General features: G+C 38.1%; 2 protein-coding genes across 3 annotated transcripts in view; both read right to left on the bottom strand.

The window, feature by feature from the left end:
* Window positions 1-15,909, bottom strand: part of LOC135687824 (aldehyde dehydrogenase, mitochondrial) — a 21,662-nt gene extending 5,753 nt beyond the window's left edge. Inside the window, exons 1-5 of one of the 2 annotated variants that reach the window (XM_065204491.2) lie at window positions 15,791-15,909; window positions 10,831-10,868; window positions 10,409-10,513; window positions 8,414-8,554; window positions 637-766 (exon numbers count right to left, since the gene is read on the bottom strand). In XM_065204491.2, coding sequence (XP_065060563.2) covers window positions 637-766; window positions 8,414-8,554; window positions 10,409-10,513; window positions 10,831-10,868; window positions 15,791-15,833 — 457 coding nt within the window. In that variant the 5' untranslated portion in view covers window positions 15,834-15,909. Of the gene's footprint in view, window positions 1-636; window positions 767-8,413; window positions 8,555-10,408; window positions 10,514-10,830; window positions 10,869-11,060; window positions 11,215-15,790 lie in introns of those variants that run through there. The other variant, XM_065204492.2, reaches the window with a different exon arrangement.
* LOC135687823 (uncharacterized) lies at window positions 1,320-4,585 on the bottom strand. The gene has a single exon (XM_065204490.2). It carries the CDS (start codon window positions 4,583-4,585, stop codon window positions 2,171-2,173), a length of 2,415 nt encoding a protein of 804 aa, XP_065060562.2. The 3' UTR covers window positions 1,320-2,170.
* Window positions 15,910-17,283: the final 1,374 nt, after the last annotated feature.

The following is a 17,283-nucleotide window of genomic DNA, read 5'->3' on the forward strand; positions in this document are numbered from 1 at the left end:
GAAAAGTATTCTTTAATACTTTTATTTCAGCATTAGCGAGGCTGACATTCATTCCAAGCCTTAAATAAAATTTTCACTTTCTCACTTGATGTTCCTTTTTTCCATAAATCAATTCAAAAATTCATGAAACCTTCTTTTTCTATTACTCACTTCACAGAACCATCTATTACTCTACATCTATAGCTGAGCAATAGAGTTGTCAAGTGATGACGTCAAAAGTGTATTTTTAGAATTTTTGAAATTTGTTCCAATAATCTGAAAGAACATCATGAAATACCTCTAAATCTGCAAAATCAGTTAAACTTATTACGTATTGGCTGAGATATGACCAGATGAGCACATGCTCTGGCCCCATGAAACCTCTGTAATTTAGTCTCAGTTCATAACTTTATGAACTGAGCCAAAATGGCAGTAATCCGTTAGCAAACTTAAAATCTTCAATTGGCCATTGCTCATCCGATTTTTGACAAATTTAACTGATTTTGCGTATATGGAACTATTTTATGGTGATCTTTTATGTTATGTGGTCAAATTGCAGACCCAAAGCACTAGTTACGCATCAATCGATCATGCAACTCGAATATATATGGACATACTGCCTTTGATCCGAGAAATCAGACAGAGGAATGAGCTTACCTGTAGGAATGGTCTTTCCGTGTATTTTGTCTGCCCATCCAGCATAGTACCGATAGCATTTAATGGTGAGGCTCAAATCGATGTTGTGGGAATCAGAGTAAGGCTTTCCGTTGTCCAGTGTTTCCAATTCCTAAAAGTGCATTTCTATTTAAACAACAAGTAAAGATCTTATGCAGGGGAATATAACAGATTTTTGAATTGATTGCAACCCTTAGCTTATTGTTCAAAAATCTTCTTTTACGCCAAGTGGATTTTTTGCTCTGTCCGCTATATGATTTGAAATACTTGGTAGGCTTAAGAGAAACTTTTCTTAAATAGGTTTCCCTAGAAATACTTTTTGACAGCGATATCATGAGATGCAAGCCAAAGTGGTCGCCCCCTTATGGATACGAAAGCAGAGGACATTTTTGAGCAAAGATTGATATTAAGCGTCCATAAAGCTCATTGACATCTTCATAACTTGACTACATGCGCCCTTGTCTCCACCATTTGGTTGCCCATACGCCCTTGTCTCCACCAAACACCCTTGTCTCCACCAAACACCCTTGTCTCCACCAAAGGCCAACATATAATTAAAAAAAGGAATTCTTAAAGTTTTATTACTCGAGACGATCATACTGTGATGTAATGCATGAGCCATTATATTTCTTCAAAAAGGGTTGCAGAGACATCAAAACATCTACTTTTCATATTCAATTATGACATACATATCAAAATAAATTATGTTATAAAAAAATTGAATAAGTTAAATTGCAATATTATCAAATATTCTTTTAAACTAGGATTTAAAGCGGAGGCCAATGTTTATATTCACACTGCCATAACTCCCACCCCACCCTTATAAATTAATGTTATTACAGCTTTGCCATCTATATACGTACATTTATGCAACATCACTCTGAGTAAAGTTTTGCTTTACCTTAAAACAACTAAATGAATTCAAATACACTGAAGATTTCTAGACAGTTAAAAATACAATTGCACTGCAAAATCAAAAAAGAAGAAACTCAATCTTTCCACAACTCGATCATCTTAAATTGGACTAAAAATTTTATGACATAAGGTAAGATCCATGTGACAATTTGTCTAAACGAACACGGTTAGCTTACATCTTTGAGTGAAAAAAGATCTTATCATAAAATGGTTATTGAAATTTCCAAATTAGAATAGTGATACACGATTTATTTTTAATAAATACATGTTTAATTCAGAATTACACGAAGGATCAGTAAAAATGGGTGCTTTAATTCCCGAAGCAATCATAGAAAAGGGAATTCTAGGATAAACCTAGAAAGCATGTCGTATAAAATAAAGCAAAGTCAGGTTAAATTTTGAAAAATCAGAGTTCAAGTAGCAATCCATACTGTCAATTTCTGATTTTAAAATTACAAAACTAAAGTTACAAATCTTTAATTACTCAAGAATCCGTAAAGTCCATTAAAACATGAGTAACTTTGAGTTGAGACGATGGAACAAGGTCCTTCTCGGATGGAATAAAAATTGAGAACAGACTGTGTGACAGATAACGAGAACATTAAAACGAACTGTTCTGAAATGTTCTGTTTTCCGTACCAGAAATTTCATTGTAAGCTGGGGGTGGCACACTGGGTATGCCGGGCACCTCTATTGAAATCTGCTCTGTTGCTTGATTGGCGCTTGGTTGCTGTGTTGGCAGGAGCAATCCAGCCATGCTATCAGCATCGTTACCATAGAGATTGACGCGATCAAAGCCATCTGGGTGGTATACAATCTGAGGTCTATCTTGTTCACCAACCACAGCCTCGGTCCCAAGGAAAATTTCTTTCTGTATCGTGTATTCAAGTTTTTTCGTTTTCCAATTGAACAATGCTCTGTACACCCAAGTCAATCCAAGAAAGTTGGCAAACCAAAAAGTAACTAGATTCATCCAGAAAGACCGGTGTTTTGTATCGGTATAGGCGCATAACCTTTTCTTGAACCCATCAATGATATCCTCGCAAGTAAAGCAAATTTTGTCATCCCTATGTTCATTTTCTTTAATCATTTGATCTCGCATTTCGCTGAATTTCGTTGTAGTTTCGAGGTCACCGCATTTAATGTTTTGATCGAGCTTTAGACGCGTAACGCTGTGCAAGTCAAACCGCAGGCCCTCCGGATTAGAAACATCAACAGACCGGCCGATTGGGAAAACCTTATTCTCTGTATAGGTAGTAACCATCTCTTGATAAGTTTCAAGCCGTGTCTGAGTGTTTCCTTGTGCGTCAGTGTAATAAACTGTCCGGGTTCTTGTCTCCATGTGGTAACATTCTATCATCATTATTCTTACAGGATCAGTACTTCTTAATTTGTTCACGTAGTCAACAACAGAAACATCTGCAGAGATGCTTGCAATGTACTCATTTTCGGGACTGCAGCAAGCCTCGATCAGCATATAGAAGTAACTTAATATCACCATTACGATTCCCATAATTGTGAAATCTTCCATAACTTCCCCGTACTGATGACACTGATAAGCATTGCATCCAAAAAGATAAATTAACCACACAATGTATGTGACAAAGGCATGGAGAGAAATGATGCGGAGGGCGCTTTTGTCTTTCATGATACCAAGGATCATATGAATTGAAGGTATGGCAACTTGCAGTAGGGGAACAATCGCCAAAAGCACGGGTTTAGTCCAATAATAGTCATCAAAGTTAAAAGGCTTTTTTTGCTGCTTGGGCCGACGCCACCATGGGAAGGTTCGCACTGTAAGCGGCGCTTTTGTTTTTCGCGGGGTTCGTACTGTAACTGGTACTTTTGTTGTTTTTGTTTTTGTTGTTGGTGGCACATATCTACACTGCTGTGGGCTTGTCCACTTAGAGGAAACGCTTCCTTGTTGGCACTGTGATATAAAGAACGACGGTTGGTAGGACTTTTTGCAAAAAACTGAAGCAAAGTTCGATTCTTCGAGACCGTAAATAACAACCTGTCGAACTGTAGATGGATAAAAGTATTTCTGACATCGCGGTGACACTTCGCTACAGGTAGGCCCGCGGTAGGCTTCGCCACAAATGCAGACAGTTTCATTTGTAAGATTGCTTTTTATGCAGACGCCTCCATTCAAACATGGGTTCCATTCAGAGCATGAGGGGACAGTGCCATTAATGACTTTTTGCGGAAGCCCTCTACAACGAATGCCAACAGGGTTGGTAAATTTCTCCCAAGAAGAGCCTCGAACTGTTTCCCAAGCAGATGTGATGTATTCAGGACGAAAGGCGCTGTCTCTGGCTCTCAAAAAAGGAGTATAGCCTTCATGCTTAACCATCCAATATGGACTTTGATAATAAAGTATCCATTTTGTCTTCCTACTGTGTCTGTATATTTTTCGGTCGCTCTTGTAGCTGTTGTAGACCCCTAACTTTTCCTCGAAATAGTCTGTCAGGTGATTGTGCAAAACCCCGCCGTCATCCAGACTGGTGAATGTTGTATTGAAATAAACCCGACCTGATGAACAGCGGAACACATCATTTGGAACACAAACCAGCTTCATCGCGTCACGGCGATAAAGGTTATGATACGATTCAGACTGCCAGTCATAATAACTCCAATAGCTGATAAACTTTTGGTATGGCTGCACCGTGTTACCGTTACTTATCAAGCTTTGCCATGATTTCCCAGGAAATTCACTTGTCATCTTCACGTTCAAGCCCATGAAACTTCTCTGCAAGGTTGACGGATTTAAGTATGTAAAAGCCATCGAATTTTCCCCTTTTGCGTTGATGTATTCAAAAATGTAATTCCTTTGTTCGTGTTTAAACATCGGGTGTCCATTACTTTCATTAATTTTGCGATAGATACCTGCTAGTTGGACATAAGGCATCTGGCTCGAGTGTCCGTGATCGAAGTAGAGTCTTTCGCAAGGTTCTGAAGCATGAAACCTTGCGAAACATAAGAAGAATAGGATACAACAAGTTGAAATGATTGCCATCGAAGAAGCCTTTCTATATCCAAAGAAAAAATATGTCTGTTCCGCGGGAGTACTGGTTCACAAATGACAAGCCAACTTCCTTGTTCAGCATTTCCAAATGATATGACGCAGATCCACACCCCACAGCTTGCTTGGTTACGCAGCACCCGGTGACGTAATCGTACTTCCGGAAATTTTTCCTTAATACTTGGAAACAGAGAGAAATGCATACCGTAAATTCTCGAATAAGCCCTCTTGGGGGTTTATTAACTTGGGCACTTTTTAGATTGAGGTTTATTCAAGGGAGAGGGGCTTATACAAGAGAGAGAGAGATAGAGAGGGGGGGTATAAAAATTATCTACCAGTTGTCGAAGCTTTATCGCAATTTTCATGTTAGCTTTATCACGATTGTCATTTCACAATTTAACACTGTCTAAAATGACGACGGAACGAAATTTACATTGTGGGGGAGGGGTGCTGCCCATTGTATTGCTTTACATTCAGTACACTATTATAAAAGAAAAATCCTTAGCGGAATTTCTCACAATCAAATTCCACAGTACCTCAATCCTAATTTATTCTTAATTTTTGACCAAGTTTGAGGATCGTGTTCTTATGAAGTGCAACTTGAAAAAATTGTACTTCAGTGTTACGAGGTTCATTTTTTATTTAACTGAATAGATAATCTTGCTTGTTTTGAATCGAAGGAAAGGAAGCAACTTGTTTATATGCCGGTTTGTATAAATTTAAGGAGTAACAAAGTACGAGAAAATCACTGACAACTTGATACGAAATCCGGGTTAAGGGTGAATATTCAAACTTGTCGGAAAATGAAGATTGTTTCACTCACTTTGTTGGCCAAATGAGTCCTAAACATCCCCCCTCCCCCCTACAGCGAAAAAGCTAACAATCGCTCTGCTTACACCCTATTAATTTAAGAACAAATTAAGAACAATCAAGCCTCTTCGAAAAAAAAAGAACAGTCAGCCTAAACTTTAATTTACTGGTTCTAATAAAAAAGAGTGTAGTTTGTTGTATTCTTGAGGGCGGGTAATGACACGTCATCGTCACCATGAGCATGAAAGTTCTTTCTCAGGAGTACGGGGGGAAGGGGCACTTGACTCGGAAAGTGACGGGGGTGCGCGGAATATCTATTTTGTACCCTAACCCTTCCACATAAAAAATGGCCAAAGCATACCCTGTCCCGAAAAAGTATGTCAAAAATACTGCACAATTATGATAAAATATACTAGATCTCACGATATTTACCGATAGTAAATGTAACTGAAACATGCTCATTCTATGAAAACTCTAAAAACAGGTTGGAAAAATTAGAAAAGGGATCCTGGTAAAAAGAGAGGGGCATATGTACCTCCAAATTGTGCCACCTTTCCCTTTCTTTACGCAGGTGATCTTAATCTGGGTTATAACAAGTTACGACGCCTAGGGCACATTAATTCCCACACTGCTTCAGACACCAGAGACAAGCTTCAGTAAAAGAAAATTTTGAAAAATAGATTACCGGAAAGTCATCAGTCCAATAGAATGGGGTAAATTTTGACCGAGCCTCTTTCTAAATTTTGGCCGAGCCTCTTTCTCTGAGCACAAAAATATTCTTTAGCAACAAATCGTAATTTGGGAAAGATTGAGAAAGAAACTTCAAATCTTTACAACTGTTTCCTCATTATGAAAGAAGAAAAAACGAGAACAGAACAATAAGAGTCGATTTGCCATTCACAAAGAAGACTGTGCGAACAATTTACAACAGAAATGCAAAAATGTTCAAAACATTGCTAGAATATTCGATGTGAAGTAAAACTTGCCGACAAAATTTACTTGGAATCCTGTTTATCTGGGGGTGTAGGGGTTGCGACAACCCCCCTTCCCATTATTTTCGTGTCCTTGGTAAATTTCGCATTGATTCGGCAAAAAGCATTTTTGGTTGACAGTAGTAGCAAAATACTTCATTCACATTTTTTACCTTAGAGTTAAAAGCTGAATTCCTGAAATTGGTGCTTCTGTAATAGAGCTAAAATAGTGCCAGCCCCAGCATTAGGATTGTTATGTTTTGTATACGTAGTTATTTTGTATATACGTAATTCTTAGGAAACTCCCCGTTGTGTCTCGAATGTTCTGTCGTCGCGACACAGCACCACGCAGCATTACACTGCATTCCATTCTTTTGTGTAGGATTACCCCTCATTAGGATAACATCATTTTGCGTATTCGTCTGTTTCTAGAATTATCTCGTAGTCTATTATTAGTAACATTTTATGCTTAGTTATGCTTTTCTGGTAATTTCCAAATACAAATATACGTAGTTCGTGAGATTCGAGAGATTCGAAGAGAGCTGTAGAAGGCATCAGACATGTAAAGCCCAATCTCCAGTGAGAAAAAAATCAGCGAAATGCGAAAAAGTTCGCGCGAAATATGTATTGGGCATGCGTGTGATCTTTTGCTGGGATTTCTCGCGAAGAATTTCTCTGCTTTTCGCTTGCGTAATCCTTCAGCAGCCAATCATAGTCCATATCCCTTTGTCGCGCTTCCAAACTTTACATTGTCGTGAGGTCAACAAAAGCATTCAAAGGAATTTGTTCGCGTGAAGTATTTCGCAGCAAAATTTGGCAAAACCTTTTCTCACTGGAGATTGAGCTTAAGGCTAAACACCAGTAGGTAGCTAACCGTCTCGCCCAAGAGGCTTGCGAAAGTTCTTGCGGCCCAGTTTGGATTTAGGACAGGCAGTGCTTGAGAAATACTGCGCTGTGCCTCGTTTTATACTTCGTTGGATTGTTTTGAGTGTTAGAGTTCGCGGAGGACCGTGTCGTTCATGTTAGCTGTTCAAGTTTAGCCTTGGAAATGTTATATGATGGAAATGGAAAGAAAAGTATAGCCGCTCGCAAGAACTCGTCATTCTTCAAAGTCTCAGTCTTCGCAGTATATCTCTCGATTCAAATTTCCATTTAACACTTCAATCATCTTCTATTCACATGAAGGGAGTGGCACAAATCCAATCATTATTAAACTTACCCCCCCCCCATCCTTCTCGCTTAAATCCGTTCATGGCCTCTGAAAAACGTGCTTAGACTAAAAACAAAGTTATTAAGCACTCTAAAGATGTGCAACTTACAAACAGTAACAGAAAAGACTATCTTCCGATGCTTAGTGGACTCTTGAACTAGCTGAGTTTTGACTGATTTCTCCGATGCTTAGCGGAATCTTAAACTAAAACAGTAATCTTCCTTCATTGTGGTAAGTATTTCAAGTATGTTAGATTTTCAGGTGTTTTAGGGATCATATAAGAGGCCTTAGAGTAGGTGCACTTGATACAAGAGCTTGGGGTAGGCCATTCTATTCTGGGTAGGGATGAACACCATAGAGATGATTTTGGTATAGCCTTTGGTGCTATTGTATTGTTTTTTGTTAGGGTCAATGGGTAGCCATGCCTACCATACTCCCATTGACATTGTCTTTGTAATCTTGCTCTCGTAAAATTTACTTTGACTGTGTCTAAAAAAATAAAAAATACTATAGATCTTTTTGGGAAGAAACGTTGCCTTTGCTCGAAACAGAAGAGAGCCATGATGCAAATATATTATTTTTTATTAGTACAAGTACTCAGTCTCAACTCGCATATTTGTGTGTCATTTATACGAAATGCCTGTTTTACCATGCTCATAACAAAAAATTGCATGACTGATATTTGTTGTTTAATTCTCCAGCTTAATTCTCCTGAATCCATATCAGATTTGCAAAAAAAAATCAATTTAAGAAAATATTAAAGCTCAAAAAAATTTCTAAAGAATATCGAGGCTGGACAAAAAAGAGCGTAGATCGAGAAAAATTGCTTACCGCCAAATATTTCCTGTCTCGCTCAATGAGATCTGCCAGTCTGTTTAGCAATAAGCCTCGGTCTGAAGCATCCATTGTTCTCCATTTGCTACCAAGCTTGAATGCTTGCTGAGCCGCTTTGACAGCAATATCGACATCAGCCTGCAAGTTTGTTGTTTACAATCATGATGATGCAATTAAACTAAATACAAATTTGCAACAACGACAAAGGGCCTTCCCCGAGATGGCTATGATGTGGGTCGTATCGTTATTCAAAATGTCTCTAAAAAACAAGATTGCAGCTCCGTTAGGAACAAATCACGACCAGGAGTTTATCCAAGGCATGCAATTTACAGAAAAATGATGAACAAAATAGATGGAAAATAATGACCAAATGTCATAAGCAAAGCAAAATTTCTCATTTAATCACAAATTTTGTACAGATCCTTGACCAGTTGAATCACTTGTTTTTTTTGTTGCCATCTGTACCTGTCTTCTCCCCACGCTATCCATACTGGTGTGCTTCAGGGCTCAATTATAACCCTAGTGTTTTTCCTTAATTCTATGAACGGTTGTATCTCCACAAAAATGTGTCGAAAAGAAGCGTTTATCTTTTCGGATGTGAAAAACTGCCTCACAGTGAACAAAAACCAAGGCTTTCTAACACTTCATTTCATCGAACACACCTCATCTGTTGGATGGGCTAGTCCCAGACTACTTTTCTACGCGCGTTTCTTATTGTTTTTCTAAGGGCTTACATTTAAGGTGTTAACATAAAAACACAACAAAATGAATTTAAGTTTTCTCTGATATTCTTCTGATATTCTACTGATATTTCTCTGATATTCTGAAAGTTGATATTCTACACTCATTCTAATCTAACATCATCTATACAAAAGCTCTCATTATGATCAAATGATGACCAAATCTATTTTGAATGAAATGACCAGACAATCCTTTTGCCAAGGGTAATATCCTTACAGACTGTATCTTTTCCTTTACATTTTTGTCCTTGCGTCTCTATTGACATTATCACAGTAGCTGCTACAGCACTGACGTCACGAGCATCAAGCCTGGCTTTTTTTGGAAAACCAAGAAGTAAGGTCGCCCTGGAGTAGGGTGGACATTCCGCTCCACTTTTTTGTTTGAATAACTGATTTTCTATTTCATCTCATAATTCCCATATCGACGAGAAAATGGTAGGAAAGGATGAAAGTTGTAATTTTAACTTTCTTTCGGTTAATCAATAATGTCTTGAGGTTCAATCAGCTTTAATGTCTTAGTCAATGCTGTACAGAGCATGATATGCTGGAAATAACATACCTTGATAGTATCGTGGTAGGAGAAATCTAAAAGAGCTGAGCTAACTGTCGAAAACTTTCGCAATTTTTCTGCTGATAAAGCTGTGTTCCAAATGAGTGTTTCATCATCGTTTTCTTTGCAATAAAGGCCATTTCTAGCCCTAAAAGGGCGTTACATCTAAAACATTTCTTGGAATGCCCCCTTGCTTGGAACGCCAGCTCTTTGTAATCCCAGGCGTAGGAATCGTAAGGTGTGGTCACATCGAGAAGAAGGACCAGGACACTGCTCGATAAGCATAAGCTTCTCAGTGTCCTAAGAACTTCCTTCAGATGCTAGGTTGAAACAGATACAACAAAAATATAACAAATTTCCCCTTTTTCTTTCCTGCTATCATAAACCTAATTCGTCATTCCAATATTTTCCAACGTTTTTGGAACCATAGGGGCAGTCAAAGTCCAAGAAGGCCTTGCCCTATCAATTAATTCAAATATCATTTGGTAAATGCACGGCAACGTTTTCTAAAGTTTGTAGGAAACAGTTGGTTCTAATCCCTATGGTTTTCAAAAGCCAGTTAATAGTTGGTTCCAGTATGTATGGGCAAAAACAAACTCCACTCTCGTTACGCAATCGCTCCTGTCTTTCTTCTGTCGATAACATACCAAATAAACGCCAAACAGTCACTTTCCTACATCATTTACAATAAAATTTGTTTACCTTGTCACCTTCTTGTACGTCACATATCTTTTCACCAGATGCAGGGTTTATTGTTGGGAATACTTTTCCACTCACAGAATTCACGAACTCGTTGTTTATGAACAACTAGAAAAGACGAAGAGCGAAACTTTAATGACGCAATAATAAGCAGGGGCGTCGATGCAAATCAGAAAGTAAGGATGCAGAGGACAAATTGAAGACCTACAAAACATTTTTTGCGTGAAAGCTCTAATGTTTACAAAAAGTGGTGGCTATTGCCCTCCAGTTCCATCGAAAGCAAATCCCTGACCTCTCGTCGGAGGCCCTGCCAAGATAAGTACCATCCTAAACTGTCAACCTCACCGCGTAAGGAAGGACAAGAAATGCTTTATGTCCTAATACTACGCAGAGCCGTTATTCATAAGAAACAAAGTCAACAGTACCTGTGTGAACTTGATTTCCACTTTGCTATCTGTGTTTGCTATAGGAGAAATGATAAGTATGAGTCACAGTCAAACACGAATTTCAGGCAAGTCAAAAAGCACATGTTAAAAGTCGTTGGCTTCAAAAGAACATCACTCCATCTGATGCTAATCGGGAACCTGGTTTTCTTCCAGCTCTTGTGTAGAGTAGCATTATTCCGGAAAAAAGATATAAATAATAAAAAACCTACCAGGCATATCGCAATCTTTATGGTTAGCAGAGCAGCGGAAAAACGATATCTTTTCGTTTGAGATCGTGGAGCTATGACTGCAGCAAACAAGCCTAGTCTCCTATTCTGCCATTTACAACCTTGCAGGGTGCATTGCCAAAACAATCAAGAGACAAAGAGTGATTTCAACTGTGAAATTTATTTGGAAATTAAAATTCCATAGGGACACGTAATATTACATTGTGTTGCCACACGTGGGAACTATATTTGTTTGCAGCAAAAAAAAATAAATTGCTTGTTTTTTATGGCTTAGCACATCAATTTCCACCGACTTCTGATGCAAATGCAAGACGTAGTTATGAAAAAAAAGATATTCAGCGAAAGAACGCGAAACTGTAATACATTTTACCTCAGTCACTCAGGCTCAGTGTAGTATCTTACCTTAAAAAAGACAGGGAAATAACCGTAACTAACTAACCGCAGGTGTTGTCAAAGTTCTCCAAACTGTTTCTTGATGCCAGTATGCCAGAGAATTCAAATCTACCAGGTACCATTTCAAATTTTACTTCTGGTCACGTGACAAGGCAAAATTTCATTTTACGGTCAGAAAAAATTAAAAGTCATTTTTTTATAAATCTGAGGCAACCATTGGAAAGAGCATCTTAAAAAGAGATGAAAAAATCTATAAAACATCGACCCTGTGACTTATATTTTAAGAGATATGGACCGTGGACCGTTAAACTTTCGATGATGACGTCACAAAATATCTAACTTTGCCCAATTCCTAAGGCGTAAAAAATTTTTTTTGTTAAAAATTGATATGCATACTCCAAAGCTCAAATTCACTAAAAGAATCATCTGTTGTATCATCAAAAGAATCAAGCCAGGCCCAGGTACTATCTTGGTCAGACACGGATGTATTTGACCAGACGGAAATGGAGGGGACTACCACTTTGGGGCGGGGAAATTTTGATAATCAATTTCGAGTTCTTTACCAACTGGGGATATTGAATTGTGATGGTAAATGGGGATTTGCCACTGTTTTGAGGTAAAATGGGGGCTAAATCAGGAGAAGTTCCTGCTAATCCTCTGCGAAGGAGAAACATGGCTTGAATGACGTTTTTATATACAAAACTTGGTCTAAGCAGTATATGAAGGATAGTTTATCTTTTTTGGTAGAAATACGTTTAAAATAGTAAAATGAGCTATAATTTGTCACATGACGTCTAATAACCCCATGTCCTTATATGGATATCTTTTTAAAAACGGGCAAAGCCAACTCATCCTTTGCCATCGGAAATCCAACTTAGCATGCGATTGACTATCAAAACTTTAGGAAGGGACTGTCGTGGTACTCAAATTATAAGAAGAGACTTTTGTCGTTTTTTCAACCTACATTGATAGTATTAATTGGTCTTAAAGAGTATTACTGTGCTCATACAGATTAGCATGGAATCTTTCTGAGAAAGTCAAGAGCTAGAGCTACAATTTTGATCTATGCTTGATTGTCTTCTTGGCTCGTAAGGTAAAGAACTTGTCTTTTAAAGTCAGCAACTGAAAGAGCTTGCGTTTTTTCTTTAGCATACAGTGGGCGGATCATTGTAGAATGAAACTCATCTGCGACATACAGTAACACCGGAGAGGGTGGTGCGGAAGGGGGGGGGGCAAACGCATTAAAGCATTAGATTATAAAAAAATTCCCCTTCGACGGCAACCACGATGCCGCCTCAGGTAGTAACTTCATTTCACCCTATCCTAATCTAAGGATATCAGGGTCGTTCACAGTAGGTATGAAGAAACAAGATAAAAATGCATTTTAAAAAATTCTTTCCAGCTAAGGCAAAAGTTACGAGTTTTTCTGCCCCCCCCCCCCCCCTTACAGTTGCATGAGATGCTTCTATTTGATTATAATGAATCAAAAAAAAATTGTCGGAAATTTTTTCTTTCTGAACCCCCTCTAGAATCCATTTGCCACGACACCCCTGGGCCGTGGGTAGAAACGTGGGGATATTACAGGCACCGCGCAGCACTTGACTAGCAGGAGCTATAGCCCCCCCTTTTTTTTGCAATAATTGGCTAGAAAATTTGCTGGAAGGTTCACTCTAATGCAACTTTGGATGTTTTTTCCTATGTAATAGCAGTTCTTCTTGACTGGGAACCTTTTTGTTCATTTTCTAGGCGTTTTATCTTGTTTAATGATATGATGTATTTTCTAACTTTGCGAATAGGCGTGACCACTATCAGTAAAAAACACATGTAATACCGACATAGGCAGCCTTTATACTAGAGAGTTTACGAAACACGACGCGACAGGTCGAGACGAGCTGGGGGAGTCTAGTAACTAGCGCGACCATCTCATGTTTTTCCAATCCAGCTCGTGGAGGCCAATTTCACAACCCAGATTTTCGATTTTTACGTTGTGAGGACAACGCGGACATTTCAATCGTAAGTACACTATCCAGACTTCTTGATTTTGTTAAATTCGGCGATTTTATTCTTTTTGCATCTGATAACGTATTTTGGTTAGATTTTAAGTAATATTTCTCACTTTTGTAGGCCCATTCACGAAGAAGCTGTGAGATGAATTCTCAAGGACCCCACGAGGCAAAGAACCAAAAGTTCGTGAACATTGTAGTATAATTAATATACAGATTTTAAAAACGGTTAAGTTGAGGCAAATAGTAAAACTAATGTCAGGCGTTCTACTAAGCTAATGGGCTAGCCCTAAATGATTTCTTTCTAAATTTATGCAAAGGAAGTTATAGTGTGACATTGCTATTTTTTTGTTATTCATATCTTAACTGAGAGTAGCTCTTCATTTATTTTTAGAAATGTATTTTACCGTTTTTCCTTGAAATCCAACAAAATGAAAATTGCCATAAAGAAATCCATTATATTCCATGTTGCCACTAAATTTTGATTATGTGTTGTTGATTGTGGTACAATTGTTTATTAGTCTGAAATTTGCAAATATAAATTTATTCATGATTTGGATCAGATATGAGAGCTTATTGTGTTTTTTCTATTCTTATGTTCTATTAATTAGGCCAAAAATGACATGGACCTTAGAGCATGACACGCTGCTCTGTAGAGAGATCCTTGTTGAGGAGCCCTTTCATTTTAAAATGGGTACTCGAGAGCGTGGTCACGTTTGGGATAAGGTGGCTACCAATTTAAATAAGATATTTGAACCACGTTTCTCTGTTGATCAAAGAGCAGTGCGGGACCGATTTTTGAAGCTTGAACGAGGCTTTAAAAAAAAGATGTCAGAAGAAGAGCGTGCCAGTGGTATCAGCCCGGGTTAAAACAAAACCGGGTTAAAAGTTATCCGTTTTTTAAGTGAATCAATGGAAACGGCATTTTTCTTCGACCAGTTTTTAATCCGTTTTTTATCGTTACCACTAAGCCGGAGTAAAATGTATCCAGGGTGAAAAGTTGTAAGAGAAATCAGTATTTTCATCAACAGTCCTTCAATTTCCATCGTTGTAGGCCAATGAAAGCAACATCGACATCCAGGATTTTGTTTTTTTATTTTTGGTGCCATCTCAATTCTTAAACGTTGCTGTTGTTGCAAGTGGGTCTGAAGTTATCAGGGTTTCGGATCAGAATCATTGAACAAAGCGGATTAGCAGGGGCGAACGCAGAAAAATTCATGACCATGGCACAAGAACAGTGGGGGTCCGGGGACGTAGCCCCCAGGAATTTTTTTTTGGTTGACCACGCCCTCTGGTCTTTCGGAAACGCCCAGTCTGAGCATACAGAGACCGGTATAGCTTTTATACCGAAAACATAGTTACATTCAGCGCAAAGCTGTCACCGCTCCTGTCGTTTTATCATTAAACAATACTGGCTCTATGTTTTCAACTTGCAAACAAATAACGATGCAAACTGATATAGGCTAGTCACTGGACGCATTTAAATAATATACATTTAAAAACTTATATATAATGGCTAGTTCTTACAACTGACAGATCAAATTATCTTTATCTTTAGCCAGATCAAATTATTGACAAATTAAACTAGGCATACTTTTGCGAAGCTTCGACAGCTCGTCCACTTATAGTTCCTTCAAAGCTGCATGGTCTCGCGATTTAATAAATTTTTCAACTATTCTTTGAATATTCATTGCCAAAGCAAAGGGAATCCTTGCAATAAACTCAAAATCGAACTTAATAAAATTCTTGCGTGCTGAATCGTCAGTTTCCTGCAGACCGAACACGTTTTGTTTGTTTTTAGGCACCCTCAACAGAAGCATACAGAGCCTCCCTCAACGGTGGCACAAGAACAAAAGCACAGCCATTTGGTCTCAAAACATATTGTTTAAAAATGTGCGCGCATACTTCTATTTATATCTAGTGTGGCACGATTGTTACTAACCATATTTGGTAGAGCCAATTATTCTGTGTTAACAAAAGGCAAACAATAAGCAATTCCAGCACGGCGTACAACTAAATTAAAAGCGGAGAGGGGGCGTGGTAGATAAACGCTGGAGCGAAGGGGAAGTGTCAGACAGCAAGGACCATATCGGGATATTAAGAACAGTCCATTATTTTCCAAAAATTTAAATTTGGAAATCTGACTGTGGCACGTGCCACCGTTGCCACCGTCTGAATCCGCCCCTGGATTAGGGTGTGGTTACGTGAAATACTGCTGGCCTAGTATGGAGCTCTTCAACAACTCAAGTGTGGTCTGCGTTTTATTTAATCAAGATAGCGAAGCAATTCTTTCTAAAACAACAATAACAGGCTCACATTTCTTCGCCCTTTTTGGCTCTGGACAACCATCTTCGTTCATGGTAGGCAAATTGTCTTCTTTCCCCTGACAGCGCGTGGTTCTGTTGTTATGTTAGATGAACAAGGGGATAGTTTTATATTGTTTACGAGGGTAGAAGAATGGGCTAGCGCCCGATTGGCTCTTAAAACAATCCATGCGAAGGAGAAAACTGTTCAATCGCTGGTATATCCGCAAGTTAAACAACAGTCTTAGAAAAATGCAAAATCAAATAAACAGGTGTAGTCGGTGCCCCAGTCCAGAAATGCATTTGTTGCATTTGTGGACTGGGGCGCAGGCTAGCGCAATTGATAGTGATTGGATTTCGGTGCCACTCCCTTCAGTTGCTGGAAAAATGACAGAAACGCCCCTTTTTATAACAACGTTTTTAACTTTGATATTAAGAAGATAGGAAGATAAATAAAGTAAAATACGCACGTTTTTCATAAGTATTTCTAATTTTTTGCTGAGCCTCAACTTTCTTAATTGTTTTTATTTTGAGCCTAAGATTAGTCTGAAATTATGCTTAAGTGACACAAGGTGTAATTGGTTGCATTACAGTGTTAACGACTCCAAGGCTGGGTGCATCTTTTTCAAGACATCAAGCATGAAACCCCCCTTTCCTTTTTTCCTAAAAAGCTCAAACAAACAAAAATTTGATTCTTAATGAAACCGCGGATGAAGCTTGAGGCTTAGATTATTCTTAAATTATTTTCGAATTTCAAAAATTTAAAGCCTTAACATTCCTATAGACTATATTCTTATTAATACATCAACTCAATTTACAGTCTTATCTTGAAAAATTCTTCGAATTTTTTTTAAAGAATTTTTAAACTCTATATTTGGATGAAAAATTGTATCTGGCCGAAAAGTATGGTGGTATGGTGATAATAAAACCGTATGTTAGCTCAAAAATGTCGTACAACGAAATATTGAGTCATTTCCAAAACGAGGGCGTAAATTATCGAACAGTCAATGTAAAAAGCTCCTATACAAAGAGGGCTGTTTTGTTGCGTTTCTACTTATTAAACTTACCAGTACACACCCTAATCAATCAATAGAGTTCTCAAGTGATGATGTCACAAAAATATATTTTTAGAATTTTTGAAATTTTTCCCCATAACCTGAAAGAGCATCATGAAATACCTCTAAATCTGCAAAATAAGTTAAAGGTATTACAAGCACAAACAATATGAAAAATTGTATCTGGCCGAAAAGTATGGTGGTATGTGTTTATGACCAAGAGAGGACAAGCTCTGGCTCCGTCAAACCTTTTTAATTTGGTCTCAGTTCATAACTTTATGAACTGAGCCAATCACCCGATTTTTGACAAATTTAACTGTTTTTGCATATATGGAAGTATTTTATGGTGTATTTTTATGTTATGTGGTCAAAATTGGAAAATATTTTTGTGGCGTCACACGTGAGAACTCTACTTATTACAGACAAGACAGCTTGCTGACTCTCCTCCGAT

Source organism: Rhopilema esculentum, chromosome 20 (genome assembly GCF_057945365.1).
Source record: "Rhopilema esculentum isolate cy_ngs chromosome 20, ASM5794536v1, whole genome shotgun sequence".
NCBI lineage: Eukaryota > Metazoa > Cnidaria > Scyphozoa > Rhizostomeae > Rhizostomatidae > Rhopilema > Rhopilema esculentum.

What these genes read in the sequence shown, in the direction of transcription:
- LOC135687823 (XM_065204490.2), bottom strand. Translation starts at nt 4,585, where the DNA reads ATGGCAATCATTTCAACTTGTTGTATCCTATTCTTCTTATGTTTCGCA.